A 20084-nucleotide genomic window follows, 5' to 3' on the forward strand; every position below is an offset into this window, starting at 1 on the left:
TATACTCTATTTTAAGTCCTTTATGCACCGACAACAAATGTAAAAATCATTGTTTTTCTAAATCTCTTTAATGGAAGGCATCCCACATGGACCAAGCTCAGTTACTATATGTATGGGAACATGCCACAGATATGGCTAGCTGTAACTCAACAACGATTATATGAACCTATATAATATATTTACTCCTTATTCAATCCAAAAACTGCTAGAGCTTATGTCCCTGCTCCTGAGCTAACTACGGAATCAATCTAATCACTCAACATGTCAGTAATGGAAGGCATAACACAAACATCTGTAGGTAATTACATTAAATGTTTATAGAGTAACTGTACAAATCACATAGATATAAAGTATGTTACAAATCGGTTTTGTGTTTGATTGTTTGTGGTAGTAGTATTCAAACAATAATCAGTTTTAAATGAATGTAAGGAAAAATACTGTAGAATTCTGTCATGCCAAGTGACTGCCATCATTCCCTCACTCCCAGGCATACAGTACCACATGCAAACTTACTGCTGCTATAAAAGCACTGTGGCATATTTTTTTTCTATTTTGTTTTTTATTTATGTAAAATGTATGTTTGTTTGTTTTCTCTTATTTTAAAATATACTGCTATTCTGGGTTTTTTAGTTATTTTTTTATTTTAAAAAACCCGCTAGATCCTATGGAGTAAATTCTTAAACACAGGTGCTAGTGTCTAAAAATGACAACTGCAGCTGTCTGCTTTGCAACTTGATCAGGTTAAACAATGATGTGTTTAAATACGGGATGTGTTGAAGCTAAACATCCTACCCACTGAGTGGCAGAAGGTTTATGAATCTATCATTCCTGATTTATATAGCATCATCCCCTTAATAAAAGAAGAGCCAGGCATGGACAGGTGAGGGGCATATCAGCCTGACTAAGCAACCATTCCTGACTATGCAAATGGCTTTGATGACCATTCTGCAAGGGATGCAGTTGGTTAGACAAGTGTTAACTCCTTATCTAACCACCTACTCCTCAAAAGTAATGATAAGGTCCGTACACACGCCGGACTGGAGGCAACGACGGGTCCGTCGTTACCTCCCGCTGGGTGGGCGTTCCAACGACAGTCCGGCGTGTGTATGCACTGTCGGCGGACTGATACGGCTGTTTCTGAGCGATCCGCCCGGCGGATCACTCAGAAACTGCCGTTTCAGTCGGCCGACAGTGCGTACACACGCCGGACTGTCGTTGGAACGCCCACCCAGCGGGAGGCAACGACGGACCCGTCGTTGCCTCCAGTCCGGCGTGTGTACAGACCTTTAGGCAAAGAAATGCTAATGGCTTTGAGTTCATGATGCAGATTTTATGTTGATGTTGTACAAAACTATACAGCTTGGAATTGTATAAAAATCATCAGCTACTGCTTTGATTGGGCTAATGTTAAGGTCCATAAATGTGTATAAATGTAACATACATTTAGCATTTCATTGGCCATCACTGCTTGAAAATGAGCAGGCACTATAACTGTTATTGCTATTTCATATCTACCCCAAACCCTTCCACCTCCCCCACCCATTTACTATATACTTGTCAGCCAGTAGAGCTGCCCTTTGGAATGACTCATCCCCGAGTAGTTCTGAGTCCAGACTTGCACATGCGCAGTAGAGCTGCACTCCTCCTTGGAGTTACTTGGGGACACAAGTAGTTGTGAAGAGCTGTTTGGCTGAGCAGGTCGATCAGAGCAGAGGAACGGGAAGGTTCTGTTCTATCCAGAGCCTTCCCTCTACTTAGGTAAGTATTAAACCTGAAGTAAGTTTCTCACTTCAGGTTTCCTTAAAAGCAAACCTGTGTCAGGAATGAAGTGAATAAGTTTAAACACTTTAAATCTCTCATGGGAGACAATCGTACAGGAGTCTCTGGGCCAGATTTATCAAGAGTGTCTGAGACAAAATATTAGTATATTTTAGAAATCCATACAGAACTGTCTCAGGCATCTTAAGAAATCATTAGATAGTGCAGATTCCTTCTAAAACGGTTTTAAAATAGGAGGAGCTAGCAAGGTCTCTCAGACAGTGCAGTGTGTGAGGGGAATTGCTGTTGCTGAGGTAACAAACACACCTGCTCTATTGATAGCAGCAGGCTCTGAGGAGGAATTCAGCAGGGGGGAGGAGCACTTCACAAATCATGTATAGCCTACACTCTGCAATCATGTCTAGCCTGCAGTTCTACACCTGAAGAACTGCTATCTAGCACTTGTTAATCTGCGCCAGTTTAGGGACGGATTTGCACTTTTCTTAACTGTAGTGCAGCTCTAGAAATTCATGCTAAATTGCCACTATTACCTAGCATTTAAGAAGGTTCTTATTATCATGCAGAACTGTTCTCCCTGCTGGTTAGAACAGATTAAGAAGAATAAACTGTTGGTAATGTGTTGATAAATCTCCCCGTGTCCTGCATTTATTTTTTCAGTTTTCAACAAGCACAAATACTTTACACACGTCAGTTTAATTTCTCACACAGGAAAAGCAGTTCTAGGTTAACTGAAGACTGGTACCCATTAATCCTGTCACCAATCTCACATGAGATGGTGACATGGGCCTGTGGGAGCAGCTTTGTATAACTCAGGGCTGATTTTCCACTCCGTGAACAGAAGAAGCAATTTCAGTGCACAGAAGTTTACAATGCAGTCAGACATGGTACAGTCATGGGATGGTAACCTATAATGTTTGCAAAGGTTTGTTTCACTTCACTGTATTAGGGAACAGGATTACAGGAGTTCAAAAGCACAAGGAGCACAGCACATTTACATTAGTACTAACAACACTGTAACATTAAGATTGCTAATAAAATGTAATTTAATATCTTATTAGGGGATGATTAGACTATTTAGTATTTCCCCGTTCTATCTTTAGGTCGTCTGGTGGGTGCTCTGGATGCTGTGCTGGATTCCAACGCCCGTGTTGCCCCATTTCGGATATTGCTTCAGATCCCTGGATCCCAGGTGTATTCGAGCATTGCTTGTGGTGAGTCAGAGATGTACTGGGCCTTGGCAATTGGTGAGTTTCAGAACCAGTATCCATAGCATGCTCCGTGTCTGCATGGCCATGGATGTTAAGGTAACTAGGAATAACGGTGTGCAGTGATTCTTGGCTAATGGCTTCATTCATTAATGCTGAAAATTACTTTATTATTATTATTATTATTTAGTATTTATATAGCACCTACATCTTTCACAGTACTGTACAGTGTATATAGTATTGTCACTAACTGTCCCTCAGAAGAGCTCTCCATCTAATCCCTACTATAGCCACATGTCCATCATAGTCTAGGGCCAATTTAGGGGAAAGCCAGTTAACTTATCTATATGATTTTTGGGATGTGGGAGGAAACCTGATTTCCCGAAGGAAACCCACACAGACACAGGGAGAATATACAAACTCCATGCAGATAGTGCCTCGGCTGTGTTTCTAACCAGGGAACCAGTGCAGCAAGCAATAGTTCTATCCTCTATGCCACTGTGCTGCCCAATTTACATAACAAACATTCACATTTGTGTATGGAAACACTGATGGCAGTGATGTTTGACTTTGAGAAAGCGAAAACGGAACTTTTAAAATCTCAGTGAATATGATTAGATAGTAGCATTATGGAGAAAATAACTTTCGCAGCTAAAATAATTTCCATACAGGGAGTGCAGAATTATTAGGCAAGTGGTATTTTTGAGGAATAATTTTATTATTGAACAACAACCATGTTCTCAATGAACCCAAAAAACTCATTAATATCAAAGCTGAATATTTTTGAAAGTAGTTTTTAGTTTGTTTTTAGCTATTTTAGGGAGATATCTGTGTGTGCAGATGACTATTACTATGCATAATTATTAGGCAACTTAACAAAAACCAAATATATACCCAATTCAATTATTTATTTTTACCACTGAAACCAATATAACATCTCAACATTCACAAATATACATTTCTGACATTCAAAAACAAATCAGTGACCAATGTAGCCACCTTTCTTTGCAAGGACACTCAAAAGCCTGCCATCCATGGATTCTGTCAGTGTTTTGATCTGTTCACCATCAACATTGCGTGCAGCAGCAACCACAGCCTCCCAGACACTGTTCAGAGAGGTGTACTATTTTCCCTCCTTGTAAATCTCACATTTTATGATGGACCACAGGTTCTCAATGGGGTTCAGATCAGGTGAACAAGGAGGCCATGTCATTAGTTTTTCTTCTTTTATACCCTTTCTTGCCAGCCACGACGCGTGTGATGGAGCATTGTCCTGCATGAAAATCATGTTTTTCTTGAAGTATGCAGACTTCTTCCTGTACCACTGCTTGAAGAAGGTGTCTTCCAGAAACTGGCAGTAGGACTGGGAGTTGAGCTTGACTCCATCCTCAACCTTAAAAGGCCCCACAAGCTCATCTTTGATGATACCAGCCCAAACCAGTACTCCACCTCCACCTTGCTGGCGTCTGAGTTGGACTGGAGCTCTCTGCCCTTTACCAATCCAGCCACGGGCCCATCCATCTGGCCCATCAAGACTCACTCTCATTTCATCAGTCCATAAAACCTTAGAAAAATCAGTCTTGATATATTTCTTGGCTCAGTCTTGACGTTTCAGCTTGTGTGTCTTGTTCAGTGGTGGTCGTCTTTCAGCCTTTCTTACCTTGACCATGTCTCGAGTATTGCACATCTTGTGCTTTTGGACACTCAAGTGATGTTGCAGCTCTGAAATATGGCCAAACTGGTGGCAAGTGGCATCTTGGCAGCTGCACGCTTGACTTTTCTCAGTTCATGGGCAGTTATTTTGCGCCTTGGTTTTTCCACACGCTTCTTGCGACCCTGTTGCACTGTAATGGGCCGGTGGAGGAGGAGGGTGGAAGGATGAAGACAGATATGTGTTTCTGTCTCATACCTGTCATTGTTGGAGAGGCATGCACATTCCAGTCAGCAAAGGCAGTGAGGAAAACTCCTCTCCCAGAGGTGAGAGGGGTATGGAGACTGCCATATTTATTTCCTTTTAAGCAATACCAGTTGCCTGGCTGTCCTGCTGTTCCTCTGTGTTGAATACTTTCAGCCGCAAACCTTGAACAAGCATGCAGTGGATCAGATATTTCTGGCATTATCGTCAGAACTGACTGACAGACTTACTAGATTAGCTGCATGCTTGTTTCTGGTGTGATTCAGGCACTACTTCTGCCAAATATATCAGCAGGGCTGCCAGGCAACTGGTATTGTCTCAAAGGAAATAAATATGGCAGCCTCCCTATCACTCTCACCTCAGGTTCACTTTAAAAAGGACACAATCCGCTTTAAAATCCTTCAAAGGTTTCCATCGTTTTTACACTGTTCCAGTTTGAAATACATCTTTTCCTGTAGTTTTACCTAACTAAAAGCTCTGGATATCACAGGAAATAAAGTGAGGAAAAATCTCCCAAATTGCAATGGTTTTGCTTAACGTTGATGCTAACAATGCAATGATCATATATTTGTGTGTTTTTGAATTGATAACATTCATGGGGATCGATACAATTCACTTTTTCTCCTAGGAGATCATTTTTTATCTTCTGGTTAAAATAACTTTTCAGGACTCTGCAATTGTAATGTACCAAAAAGTAGGTTAAAGAACTGTCTTAGTATTTTCTTGCTTGCTGGTGGCTTAAAAGGCATTTTATTGATAAGATGCGAAAATATCGCCTAAAAGAAAACTTAGGAGAAGTGAGTTGTATCAGTCCCGTTTGGTTTCAAGATTTTCCTGTTTGGAAACTTCAGTGTGCTATCTGTGTGTACTGTATATTCCTGTGTATAAGACTACTTTTTAACCCTTGAAAATCTTCTGAAAAGTTGGGGGTCGTCTTATACGCCGGGTGTCATTGATGCCGGGTGATACGCCCTATCCTGTTACCGCCTCTCAGATCTCCCTGCTGAGGGAGCGCAATCTATTCTTCCATACCGCTCTGATAAACAGGTAGATGAGGAGAGTTGACCAGTCTACTTAAGGAGAGTTGACCAATGCAACAAGTCAATTGACTATATACTGTTATATACTGGGTAACATATACAGTACAGCACCAGTATCTGTTCATAAACAGCACCAGCATACAATTTTTTTATTTTAATTCGGTGTGCGTTGGAAGAGGGGTAGTCTTATACGGCGAGTATATCCCACACTCTATGTTTTAACTGGAAAAGTTGGGGAGTCGTCTTATACACCCAGTCGTCTTATACGCCGGAATATACGGGTACATGCACTGCAAGTAGCATAAATATTTCTAAATGTCAAGGTCTTCCTTTAGGCGGTTTCCCAGGAAAACTGAAGTGCTAGGTATATGGAGGTTGCTATATTACCTTTTTAAAGGGATACTGTAGGGGGGTCAGGGGAAAATGAGTTGAACTTACCCGGGGCTTCTAACGGTCCCCCGCAGACATCCTGTGTTGGCGCAGCCACTCACCGATGCTCCGGCCCCGCCTCCGGTTCACTTCTGGAACTTCAGACTTTAAAGTCTGAAAACCACTGCGCCTGCGTTGCCGTGTCCTCGATCCCGCCGCATTGGAAGTAAAGTGAAGCTGAAGCCCAGAGCGGAGTAGAGACAGCGGAGACCAGGGGACTCGCACCGGCCGGATCAGGTAATGTATGCAGGGGGAGGCAGCGGCAGCTCCACAGATTGTGAATCAGTTTCGTAGTGAAATCGATTCAAAATCTGTTTGCAGTGTAGGAAGCCAATAGATCCCTATTTTGATCAGATTCGATCACAGAGGGATCTATCTGCTGGTCGATCTGGTGGCAAACGACCAGTGTATGGCTGCCTTTAGATTCTGCTGAAATTTATCACAAGTGGTGACATCGTTACTGCGGGCGAGATACATCACTGCGGAATGTTGTGTGTTCTGAAGTAAAGAGAAACACCTGGGCCCATATGCAACTGGCTTTTTCTCCTGAGTCTTATCCTAGGGGATCATTTTTCATCTACTTTTCAGCACTTTGCAATAAAAAAAAATACTAAAAAGTAGGTGAAAAGTTGCTGCTGAAATTATTTTCAATATTTACTCGCTTACTGGTGGTTTAAAACATATATTTTATTGACAAGTTTGAAAATATAACTTATGAGAAAACTCAGGAGAAAATGTTAATTGCATATGGGCCCTGGTCTCCCAGAGTGCACTGGGAGAAGGCTGCATGATAAATGGCTTAGGCTAGATATCACTGGGAGGGTGGGGTTACTTTCCAATATACAGGTAGTCCCCGGTTAACGAACGAGATAGGGACTGTAGGATCGTTCTTAACCTGAATCTGTTGTTAAGTCGGAACATTGTGCCATCTCTGTCCCCTGTACCACCTCTGTGCCCCACCGCCCCCAACCAGTGTCAGGAACGCCCCTTCCACACCTCTCCCCTGCCGCTATTCATCCTCCTAGTGCTCGCTCCCGAGACTCTGCTTGCAGAGAGAGAGGCTGATGTCCTCCACTGGACTGAGAAAGAAAAGTGAATGAGAGGACCTACTGAGCATGCCCAGAGCTCAGGCCCTCTCGTGCACTATTCTCATGAATGTGCTGTGACCCCGTAATGACTTCCTGGGTGTCACGCTTGGTGGTATATCCTCCACGGTCAGCATACAATGAGGACTCTGACGTGAAGGAGGTACACACGCTAGCACAAGGAACCAGGATATCCCCAGTTTAGTGGAGGAGAGGACTGACTCCAACAGGAGATATGGCACACAGAGCAGGCGTAGATCTGAACAGCCACAAAACAATCCTTCCACTATAGTGGCTAAGCGCGAGGTAGCGCTGAGCACAAAAACCAGAACTCAAAAGATCAGGACAGGAAACAGAATGAACGTTTGCTTAACTAGTCACTACTTAAGTGACAGCAAATGTCCAAGACAAGACAGACTGGAATGAGGCAGCCAATGCGATTGCAGCAGTGGCGTGCCTCACAAGGACAGGATAGTCAGGAAATAGAGTTCAAAGAAGGCAGACGTAATCCACACAAATATACAATAGGTATAATTTCCTAGCGTATTACGATTACAGCTATCAATGAACTACAAACGACTAACTGACATAAGTATATATCGGCGATAAACCGATATAGGACATAAGCAAGGAACACTGACTAAGAACTGGAGCAGGACTAGGATCAGGACTGAACTAGCTAAGCACGGGTGATCACGATACGCGCAACCTACCAAAACGTGCTGGAAACTGACTGAACACAGGAAATAAACAATTTGAGTACGTATATATCAGCGATATACGTAACACGAATACAAGGAAAATAACAAACGCGCTAGTATGCGTATATATTGGCGATGAACAAATATATGATGCAAGACTAGCAAAGTAACAATTGCTGATAACAAGAGCTGAACTGAAAGGACTCACTGACCCCTTCGCAGGAGTCAGTGCAGTCCACACGATATCTAGAAACTGAGGGGGCTCGCACAGAGTAAATATTCGTCAGATTGGCAGCAGATAGATAAGAAATGCATCTGATGAGCTATCTGATGTGTTTTTAGAACATTTTTTACCAGGATAGGATTCCAATAGATTTCAGTTTGAAATCTATTGAAATTCGATCTGATGGCATTTCTTTGCCATCAGATTTCCATTAAGGCCAATGCAAAATGATAAGCAATCTCATCAGATCGACCTAGATTTTCCACCCTGCCAGTTCGATGGAAATCCATCGAAATCGGCCATTGATCGGTCGATTGGCCAACCGATTTGCGATCTATTGATTTGGATCGATCGGTTGGCCAGAAAATCGTCTGAGTGTATGGGCCCCTTTACAGACTGAATCTGAGACCATGATAGCCCATGGAGCACTGCAGGAAGCAGTCCTTTATACTGAGGTCATCCAATGGGAGCAGACATGCAGATTCCCACACAGGTGAATGGTAATCAATCACAGGCTGACAGCAGGAAAAGGCAGACAAAGCTATGCAGCCTGCAAGAAAGGGATTGCAGCCCCAATGACAATGTTTCTTTTCACAAAAGCATATTAAACTGTCATTAACTTCAGAGTGACTGCAGATGGAATCAGCAACTAGTTTGAGTGCAAACCAATCTATGCAAGCAAATGCATGTAATGACATCAGAACTGCTTGGGTTGCAATACCACTGCAGCCAGCAGTAAACGCTGCAGAAGCGATCGGGACACTGGGTCATGAGCATTTTGGCTGAAGGATAAAGAAACTCTTCATGGACCCTGTGGGCTGCTGGATGGACTTAGAGCGGTGCTAGGCAAAGCGATTGAATTAGTAAGACATGCTGATTACAGTAATATTTTTTTGTAATACATTTGTAATCCGACTTGGATTCTCTTTAAAGAATTATTGGAAAAAATACTGTCTGAATAAAATCTAGTTTATACTTGGATGTCATAAGTAATCATAAAGTTATTACTGAATTAATAGGGGCATAGCTACTATACAAAAAAAACTGCTTTGGCTCATCAGGTGAAAACAACCTCTAGATTTAAAACTATTACGCTGCCATTACTGTACACGTGCATATGCTATAAGGTGCCCTTAAAGCACACCTGAGAAAAAGCTGTGCCTTGGTTCATAGTTGTACAATGAGATGGTAATAATTCTGGTTTGCTTGCAGATTTAATTGGGGTTGTCTGCAGCTTGGAACTGGGCCAGTACAAATTGGCAGGAAGTGTATTTGATTGCCCCATTTTCAAGCACCATAGAGTTTACAAAGAATTTACATTTACATATTTTTTCAGCAGTATTAAAGAGAATCTGTATTGTTAAAATCGCACAAAAGTATACCTACCAGTGTGTTAGGGGACATCTCCTATTCCCCTCTGTCACAATTTCGCCGCTCCCCGCCGCATTAAAAGTGGTTAAAAACAGTTTTAAAAAGTTTGTTTATAAACAAACAAAATGGCCACCAAAACAGGAAGTAGGTTGATGTACAGTATGTCCACACATAGAAAATACATCCATACACAAGCAGGCTATATACAGCCTTCCTTTTGAATCTCAAGAGATCATTTGTGTGTTTCTTTCCCCCCTGAGGGGGGAGTGCATAGCAGAACCACAACACTGAAGAACTTGGCAGCCTTCCAGACACAGGCTGACAAGTCTGACAAGAGAGAGATAAGTTGATTTATTACAGAGGTGGTGATAGTAGAACGTGCTGCAGTAAGCCAGAACACATTAGAATAGCTTTTGGAACTTGTAGGATGATAAAAAAACGGGATGCAATTTTTGTTACGGAGTCTCTTTAAGGAATGAGAATAGAAGAAAAGTCACATTGACTAAATACTAAAGTCCTAATTAGAATTAGGCTTTGCTCCTTTTTTCTCATTGTAAACTTCAGGGTTCCACATGACAAATTCTCTGGAAGGATAAACAGCAAAATGTACTTTTTATTTCACCAGGGGCTACAATGGAGGAAATCACACAGCACTGGGACTGGCTGGAACAGAACTTGCTTCACACACTGTCAGTGTTTGATAACAAAGATGACATAGCAAACTTTGTCAAAGGAAAAGTAAAGGTAAGTCCTGATTTGTGGCATTTTTCTTGACTTGTGTATGTTATCTGTGTAATGTAAGAATGATGTAATTCGGGTCCAGTTTGCTCCAGATGATTGTTAATCAAAAACCCTTGTGCTTTTGTTTTTCTTTTTTAGCAAGCAATTGAAATCGTTTATAATGTACTTCCTCTTGTTTGATAAACACTGCTGATAATGTAATCACATGCTCACAGTGGGATTAAACAAAGACATAACATTCAATGAAAATCTGTTTTTCTACTTTTATTACCCATACAGGTATCATATTTGCTTTTGTGTACAAGTTTTATCATCTGTTTATTAATTACAAGTTCCCAAAATACAGTTTATCTGCTCTGAAAGCTGCTATTGTAATTTATTGCATAGTTGCTGTATTTATGTATTATAATGTATTCAGTGTATAGAATGTGTCTTCTGTGTACACTTTCTGCTTGTATTCAGCTGACACACTGCTATGAATGTTTACTAATAGTGGCATATAAGAAAACAAACAAGATAATGTAGTAACTTCCTCAACTTCTGATTTAAGCTTCCCACTGAAAGACTTAGGCCTCGATTCATAAAGCATTCCCGCATTCGGAAATGCAAAAAAACGCTCACTTTACCGACCACACACCAAAATATGCATTCATAAAGGCTTTTTCCGCATGAAAAGCCGACATTTGCGAGCAGAGTGATCAATCACCGCCTTGCGCGGTGATTATCACAGCAACAGTAACAAATGTCAATTCATAAAGATTAGAGGTAGCGGTATGCGGACGGGTATTACCGCTACCTCTGATGTGGCGAGAAGCGTGCGGAATCCGTTGCAGTGAATGGGACAGACCTCCCAAGCAGCTGCAGAGAGAACACCGCACGGAGGGATTCCGCCTGCTTCCCCTGTTTCCGCACGTCTCCCGACAGCCTAACGCCTGCCTACAGCGGAGTATCTCCGCACGTATATCACAAGTAGCTAAATTTTTATGAATTACCACCCTGAAGGCGGAAATACCGACAGCGGTGTTTCCCCGCTCGACTTTCCCCGCTCGCAGGCAGTTTTATGAATCGAGGCCTTAGATTTCCACCACAAATCTTGACAATTTCTCCCTTTGAATCAATAGCATACAGTCACTTGAAAACTGATCATTTTCACAGGAAACAAAACATTACAGAGCAATTTGATCAAAATATTGTCATCCAATCATTGCATGTTTACCAAGCCTAATTACTGCAGCAGAAAGTCTTTACAGCGGCAAGACCACTCATTCAGGAGCTGCAGTATGCTACTCAAAAGAACAGAGGACTCCATGAGTCAGCTGCTAACACTTTTGTCTTGTGCAGGGCCTTATTGCAGAGGAAGTAAGCAGCAAATTGGTGGAACAGGAAGAAGATCCTGAGAAGTTTCGGGAGGGCCTGGTGAAGTTTGAGAGCAGATTTAACTTTCCAGAAGCAGAAAAGCTGGTGACCTTCTATTCATGCTGCTGTTGGAAGGGCCGTGTGCCACGTCAGGGCTGGCTATACCTGAGCATCAACCACTTATGCTTCTACTCCTTCTTTCTGGGAAAGGAATGTAAGTCCTCTACAGCATATACATTTTCAGCATTTGATTTTTTTTTTTTTTACTTTGATATGCTGTGCGGTCACGTAAACAGCAGATATTCTTTCTAGGACAAGTAAAACAATATAGTTAAGAGTGCAGCAAGTATTTTTGTTGGCTCTGTTGCAGTGCGCTATTGATTATGTCTGTGCGGTGCTGTGTAATTATTGACAAGTGCAGAATGGTGCATTTTTATTACTGTGCAATAAAACTGGATTTACATCCTAGCACGATAGAGTATATGACAGGTGGCTGTGTGCCAGAAATCCTAGGGCATGTGGATAGAATTAATATATGTAGTAAGTGTAAACAAAATGGGAGCTGAGTGTGTTCTACTCTGTTAGCTGGACAGGCTCAGCAAGCTGGGGGGGGGGGGGGGGATGTTTGTACACACCCAGATGCAAGTTTGCTCCATGTACACCAGCAGGCTCTTTCTGTTAGCATGGAGCAAGCCATGTTAGGATGGAACAAGCTACACTATCACACACATTTGGTCTTGTAATGTTGCAGACTCCAACCCAAATCCAAAAAAGCTTTATTGGCTTGGCAGGACCAAATACATTTAGCATTGCCAAAGCAACAAAGCAAAGCATTAACATGGGGGGGGGGGGGAATTGTGGGAATAAGGGAAGGATATAGGGGGGGAGGGGGTTAGGGTATATATTCCACAGGTGTGTAGAGGATGTAAGGGACAGTATGGGGGGCTGGGATATACAGTCCATGGGGGGGGGGGGGGAGGATTGGGGGTGTACAGTCCATGTGGTATCATGTTCCTATGTAACCTATGTAATTATTCTAATGGCGTATTGAGGATGTAAAATAATGCTATTCCTACAGTAACTGTCATTACAGCAAACTTTTGGTTAGCAAGCACATTTCACAAAGGGACTTCTTATCTTGTATAGGCTGCTGCATTAAGCACTCCCATGACATAGAGACATGCTAATTAGTCCTCAAAGTCTCCACCCACTGGAGCATTTATGATACCCAAAGCAGTGCACAATGTCTGCTTTATTGGTGAATCACCTCATGCACTACATAGGTTACACAGCCAAGTTCCTTGTCTATACTGTATATGCATCATTTCAGTGAAAAGAAGGCAGCAGAAATGTACATGCTTGAATCCAAAGTTTTCAATTCATTTTATGAATGAAAAAAAAGTCACTTCATGTTAAAGGGGAACTGAAGAGAGAGGTATATGGAGGCTGTCATGTTTATTTCCTTTTAATCAATACCAGTTGCCTGGCAGCCCTGCTGGTCTATTTCTCTGCAGTAGTATCTGATTAAAACCAGAAACAAGCATGCAGCTAGTCTTGTCAGATCAGACTTATACGTCTGAACCACTGAAACACCCGATCTGCTGCATGCTTGTTCAGGGGCTATGGCTAATAGTATTAGAGGCAGAGGGATCAGCAGGGCTGCCAGGCAACTGGTATTGTCTAAAAGGAAATAAACATGACAGCCTCCATATACCTCTCTCTTCAGTTCCCCTTTAATGCTTGTAACTTGCCTAGATTTACACTGGGTCTCTCAAGTTTAGGTTATCCTTTTATATCTGAGAATCACGGCTATACATAGCCAGAAATATGCACATTATCCATTTTTATTACTCAGCCTTTATGTAGAAATTAATTTTCACTTCTATGTTTATTTCCATTTATCATAGCTATATAAATGTATAGCATCTTACTGCAGTACGTTGATGCATTCTGGATTATCAGAATTCCTTATTTTCATCATGTTGTTTTCAGTGAAACTTGTGATCCCATGGGTAGAGGTTCAGAAACTTGAAAGGACATCTAACGTGTTAATGGCAGACATTATTGTGGTCCGTGCACGGGGGAAGGAGCGGGAGTTCTCCATGTTTCTTGATATTAATGAAGTATTCCGGATAATGGAGCAGCTTGCAGATGTTACAGTCAGGAGATTGTTGGACAATGAAATATTTGACTTGGACCCAACCGTACAGCAGTCTACACAGATCACAAAACGGTAGGTTTTTAATTTCACTGTAGGGTGTTTTTTTCTTCCTGCCTATCTGTATTTGAAGTGATTGTTTGAAATAACTTGGCTCCTCAGCCTGCCGAAAGCCTTTTTGAGACCTCCTGTTAGAGCAATGAAAAGCCCACTTTAATAAGTTGCAGAGCTCTCTGATCCCAAATAATATCTCCTCCAGTGAGGAGGACCCTTGAAGTGAACCTGAAGTAGGGCAAAGAAAAGCTAGATGCTTACCTATGTAAAAGGAAGGATCTGAATAGCAGAGAGAGTTTCCAATCCTCGGCCCGTCCCTTTCGTTCCAGTATGTCCCCCATTGAATATCTTCAACGTGCTAGGTCGAATACATCCTCTTGGGGATGTGAGTACTTTTGAAAGCTTCCTGAGTGGGCAGAAGAGCTTTAACAGGGGACAGCGTTGGATCGACAGGATGGACTGAGGATCGTGAATTCTCTATGCTATCCAGAGACTTTCCTCTGCATTGATAAGTATCTAATGACATGCAATTATTAAAGCCCTACTAAAGGCTAATGCTGGGCATACACAGTTCATTTCTGCTGCTCGATTCTCCCGACTGATCGTTTCGCTGCTCTATTGTGCTGTTGACTCTCTTATCTTCTGCTCGGTTTTCTTATCTTTTTCCATTCACTTCTATTACAATTCGAGCGGCGAATCTATCGAACAGGAGATCGAACATGTCAGAAATTATCTATCGAGCCATCTATCTGGCTCAGAAACAAACCGTGTATTCCCAGCATAAAAGTGAAAAGAGCAGGGCAAGCTATGATTAGTACAGTGCTACCCTCCATGTCTTATCAGCTACATCTATTATCTTCAGTAGTACACTGGTGTAGCCTCCCCCTCCCCACCCCCCTTCCTAGGCAACTGTCTCCCAGGTTGGAGCTTCACAGCACCTTTGCTGTTTACAGTCAGATTTCCATATACAGGCCAATACTAGGTGGTGCATGCATGTACATGTGACACCCACTGTTTGGTGGCTAGGATCTCTGACCAACTGGACACAGCGGATGGGCCATGGTTAGATCTCTGACATAAGAAACAGGTGCTGGGCAGGGGAGGAGACCACACATCACAACACTAGGGAATATAGCAGGTCTGGCAGGTAAGAAGTAGTCAGCACTAACCATGCTTTCTTTCAGCCTTTAGTTGTATTCAAATTTACATACACATTTTATTCTCATCTGTTTGGTAAAACATTCTACAGTGAATAAAATAATTGACAAATCTCTAGATCTTCTGTAACCATCATTAAACTCATGGCTCACCTTTTCAAGTGGACAGTATACACCTCGGATCTTAGAAGACTTTGTCACGTTTATTGTGCTGTTTCTTTTTTTTTATTTTGTTTTTTGTTTTGCCCTAACAGGTAACATATCTACAAAGTTTGGAGTGAATGACCCAGTTGCTTCGAACAGGTGTCATGGATGTTTCTTTATTTGTGCTTGTAAATGTATTCTGCTGAACTGAATGGTCCACCTATCCCCTCTGTGAAAGTGATGCTAATATATTTTATTAAGAGAACCGGAGGCAGATGAAAACCCCAAAATGAGATGCTTACTTATGAAGGCCTGGTGCACACCAAAACCCGCTAGCAGATCCGCAAAATGCTAGCAGATTTTGAAACGCTTTTTCTTATTTTTCTTTAGCGTTTCAGCTAGCGGTTTGCGGTTTTGTGTAGCGGTTTTGGTGTAGTAGATTTCATATATTGTTACAGTAAAGCTGTTACTGAACAGCTTCTGTAACAAAAGCGCCGGCAAAACTGCTCTGAACAGGCGTTTTTCAGAGCGGTTTGCATTTTTTCCTATACTTAACATTGAGGCAGAAACGCATCCGAAATCCAAAAAATGCCTCACCCCGGGAGGATTCGTTTCTGCAAAACGCCTCCCGCTCTGGTGTGCACCAGATACATTGACCATGCATTGAGATACATTGACCAAGCGGATCCGCAGCCGCAAGCGGCTGCAGAAACGCTGAAAAAGCCGCTCGGTGTGCACCAGCCCGAAGAGGCTTCCCTTGTTCTGCTGGAGACCACCGCTACTGCCCAGGACCCTCTTAAAATTCTTGGCCGAACTGCTCTTCAAGCATGAGTGCGGCTGTACTTCGCTTGCTTGAGTACATCTGCACCTGCTCTGTAGCTGCCATACTTGCACAGGTGCAATATGGCCATGCTCATGCAGAGCTGGGAGCAAGCGCTTGTTGAATATATTCCGTGGAACTACACGAAGCAATGGTGACCTCCAGGAGGATGAGGGAGGCCTGGAGGATGGGGAAGCCTCCAGAGGATCCATAGGGTTGTCTGGAGGATGGGGAAGCCTCTGGAGCGGCCTGGAGGATGGGGAAGGCCCTGGAGGATCCAGAGCCTTTCCTCTTCTTAACCCTCTGGGCGATACAATTATATCGCCCAGGAGGTGGCGCAGCACTATTTTTTTAAATTTTTTGTTTTTTAAATCATGTAGCGAGCCCAGGGCTCGCTACATGATAGCCGCAGCGCAGCAGCATCCCCCCCACCCACTCCGATCGCCTTCGGTGATCAGAGTAAGCAGGAAATCCCGTTCAGAACGGGATTTCCTGCTGGGCTTCCCCGGTCGCCATGGCGACGGGGCGGGATGACGTCACCGACGTCTTGGACGTCGTGACGTCAGAGGAAGTCCCGATCCACCCCTCAGCGCTGCCTGGCCTGATTGGCCAGGCTGCGCAAGGGGTCGGGGAAGGGGGGGCTGCGCGGCACGGCGAGCGGCGGCGATCGGAAGTTACACGCAGCTAGCAAAGGGCTAGCTGCGTGTAACAAAAAAAAATTATGCAAATCGGCCCACCAGGGCCTGAGAAATCCTCCTGCGCGATATACCCCGAGCTCAGCTCGGGATTATCGCTCAGGAGGTTAAGTCTCGTACAAACAGGCAACTATTCCACCCAACTATCATCCAAACTTGGTCTTTTGGAGCGACTGATAACAGGGAGTTTGCCCAATCCAACCAGCAGTTCAACTCACACAATTGTTGGACTTATATCGGGCAGTTAGCCACGTGTGTACAAGTCATTTGAACATTTGTACGTACTTGTTTTGAATTCGGCCATATCATGCAATCCGTCGTTCCACTTGCGTGTGCAGAACATAAATGAGTTGGTCATTTAGTTGGTTTGGCCGTGTGGAAATACAGGTTGTGTCAAAGGGTTGTCATGCGCTTGGTCATGTCGGTTTGGTCGTGTACTTTGTTGGACGTGTGTACAAGCCTTTATGGTGAGAGCCAACTTTTTATTATTTTAATTTGCCTCCAGGCTATAAAGTCACCTATTCTGCTAGATGTAGTTTTCTGAGCTGCAATCAGACATAGCACCAACATCAGCACAGACAATTGTGGAAAACCAAGATACGTGTGCATTTCAACACACTGTACATTCAGGACATGCAGCAATGCAAGTAAAAATACATACAATTGATATGTACTTTGAAACATCAAATACTGGTACATGTTCATTTAATTCAGAATATTGTGGTACATTAATTTGTAACCATTATTTGTTCCTCCACCCTGTCTGTGATTACATTTGGTTAGTAAATTATGAATGCATTCACACAAATAGCCAGTAAAATGGTTATTTATCTGGCAATTGTTTGACATTTGACAGCTACTAAAGTGCAGAACTCCTAAAAATAAACACTGATGGTGCGTTTGTATTGTTTTCATCCATACGGTACGTATGTATAATGTAGTAAAGCAGACTGCTAGCTCAGTCAGTATATGTAAGGTGATCAATTTTCCTATACTGATCAATGTGTTTTTGTCCCCACTGCTCAGACGCTGTCTTTGTAAGCCTCTTCCTCAGTCTGTCTGAGAGACTTTCGCTGATTGCACTTCCTAGCAACCCTATTCTGTACACACATAAATATTTAAAGAATCAATCTTTATTAGTCATTACAAATATTCTTCAAACACAGCTCAGGAATACAAAATAATTATGGCTAATAGGCATCCTGCTGCTTATTGACTTTCCATCCTCTGAGATTTTTTTCTTCCTCCCTGATCTGCGACTGATATTACGTGGTACATCTGGGTCATGTTCTGCAAATGGACTAAAGTGGTATAATGAAGCTTGATGTAGTGCAAGAGCACCGTGCTAATGTTTTTCCATTCTGTAATGGCTTGTGCAGATTTGTAATACTTCTTTTTTCTATGTGGAACTTGTGCAATGTTGGGAACCTTTAGTTATTTTTTTTCTCGGAATAATAATTCTGTGAAGATTGTTATTTCTCCAGATCATGCTATAGCCAAAGACAATATCTTCCACTAAATACCCCTTTCTGTTCAAGAAGGTGTGGTGATGGAAAATATGGTAAAGGATCTTCTAGAACTGAAAATCTACTTTATTTTTGTACAAAATGAAATGCAAAATAGAACAGTATGCAACAAATGTACAATAACAGTGCAGCTTGATTTATAAGTATACCTCAGGAATAGCACTGCAGCGCTTGTTACTTTGTCTGTAGCATTGCAATCTTTTTTCATCAATTTACAGAACGGTTGCAGTGCACTGAGGACGCAGGAGCCCCCAAAGCGCAGAGAAAGTACCAAAAATCCCTTGACTTACACATACAGTATATCTGCAAGCTAAATTAGGAAATTGCTGGCATAATTGCCTGTGTATGTAGAATGACAGAAACCTATGAATCATAAGAGTATATGAGGCAGTAAATCCATTCATATGTATGCATTTAGCTGATGTGCTATTTGGCACATACAGTATAGTAAACTGTAGCACATAAGGACCACAGGAACCAGCACATAACATTAGCATGTAGAGAACATTCAGGTAGTAGCACGAGTCAAGTGACTGTACTGATAGTCATCAGTTTTATAGAATTGTGGAGACCTTGAGGGCTTTGATGGCTGGAATGAGGAAATCCATTACCATTGTGCACACTTTGCATGTTTCAGGCCTGTGACACTAATATCAGCCAAGATTTAATGTACATTGCCATTGTGGGTCCCTAAACCATAGTTTGTAAGTGTACCCTGTGCAGTATTCACACTTTGGTCTTGATTCATAAAGCATTACCGCATGAGTTCATGGAGAAAACAGCTGACTTTACCGAGCACTTAGCAAAATGTAAATTCATAAAGGCTGTTACCGCATGGAAAGCTGAAATTACTGAGCAGTGAGGTAAATTACTGACTTGTGCGGTAAACGCCTCAACAAATGTCAGCAAATGTCAATTCATAAAGACTAGAACATGCAGGAAAGCCCAGAAACATTACCAGCAGCTCTGGTGTGTTGGAAACACTGCGGAGACTGTGCAAAGCCGTGATTCACAGAAACGGATTACCTATGACTGACAGAAGCAGAGAGCCAATAGAAACAGCCCGTCTCCTGCAAGTCCCGCTGATTGGATGGTGATAGGATCCGAAGCCTTCTCGGGAAGAACAAGCTTCTCTACCCCCCAGGCAGCAGAAGGGAGAGAACTGAACAAAAGAGGTTTCCTATGTAGCCCTTCAAATGTTTAACCGTTTAGGTTCCTGTTTGAAGATGTGGAGGAGCTAGTGGGGAAATCACCTAAGCATAACATGTGTAATGTCTCTTGGAGTTCATGTAAGCTGTGGCAATAAAATAAAATGTTAAGAAAGACAAATGGACAGATTCAGAGGAAGCAGAGGCAGTATAACAAAACATGTCGGTGATGCCTCTTACAATTGTAATGCCGTCACTGCACGGAACAGCATGTAACAAAACAAAGACAACTCCACACTCTTCTGCTGTTACTAAACAGGATTTTGTCAATTGAAGCGGTAAATTACAGAACTTCTACGGCACCTGTGAACATATTTACGAATTGGCAAACAAAAGTCTAAAATGCCGAAAGCGGTATTTTGATGACCTGATTTTTTTTTATCGTGCAGCCCTTTATGAATCAAGGCCTATGTATTGATTGACTGGGACTTAAAGGGGTTCTTCCGCGAAATAGAAAAAAAATAAAAAGTGGTTTAT

The 20084-nt window shown here is 42.4% G+C and overlaps 1 protein-coding gene across 5 annotated transcripts in view; it reads left to right on the forward strand.

Moving 5' to 3' along the window:
* Positions 1-20084, forward strand: part of TBC1D8 (TBC1 domain family member 8) — a 112591-nt gene that overhangs the window by 52985 nt on the left and 39522 nt on the right. For 4 of the 5 annotated variants that reach the window (XM_068268257.1, XM_068268256.1, XM_068268258.1 and 1 more), the window contains 4 exons: positions 2880-3023; positions 10374-10492; positions 11831-12059; positions 13838-14078. In XM_068268257.1, coding sequence (XP_068124358.1) covers positions 2880-3023; positions 10374-10492; positions 11831-12059; positions 13838-14078 — 733 coding nt within the window. The remainder of the gene's footprint in view (positions 1-2879; positions 3024-10373; positions 10493-11830; positions 12060-13837; positions 14079-20084) is intronic. The other variant, XM_068268259.1, reaches the window with a different exon arrangement.

This window comes from Hyperolius riggenbachi, chromosome 2, assembly GCF_040937935.1.
Source record: "Hyperolius riggenbachi isolate aHypRig1 chromosome 2, aHypRig1.pri, whole genome shotgun sequence".
NCBI classification, from domain to species: domain Eukaryota; kingdom Metazoa; phylum Chordata; class Amphibia; order Anura; family Hyperoliidae; genus Hyperolius; species Hyperolius riggenbachi.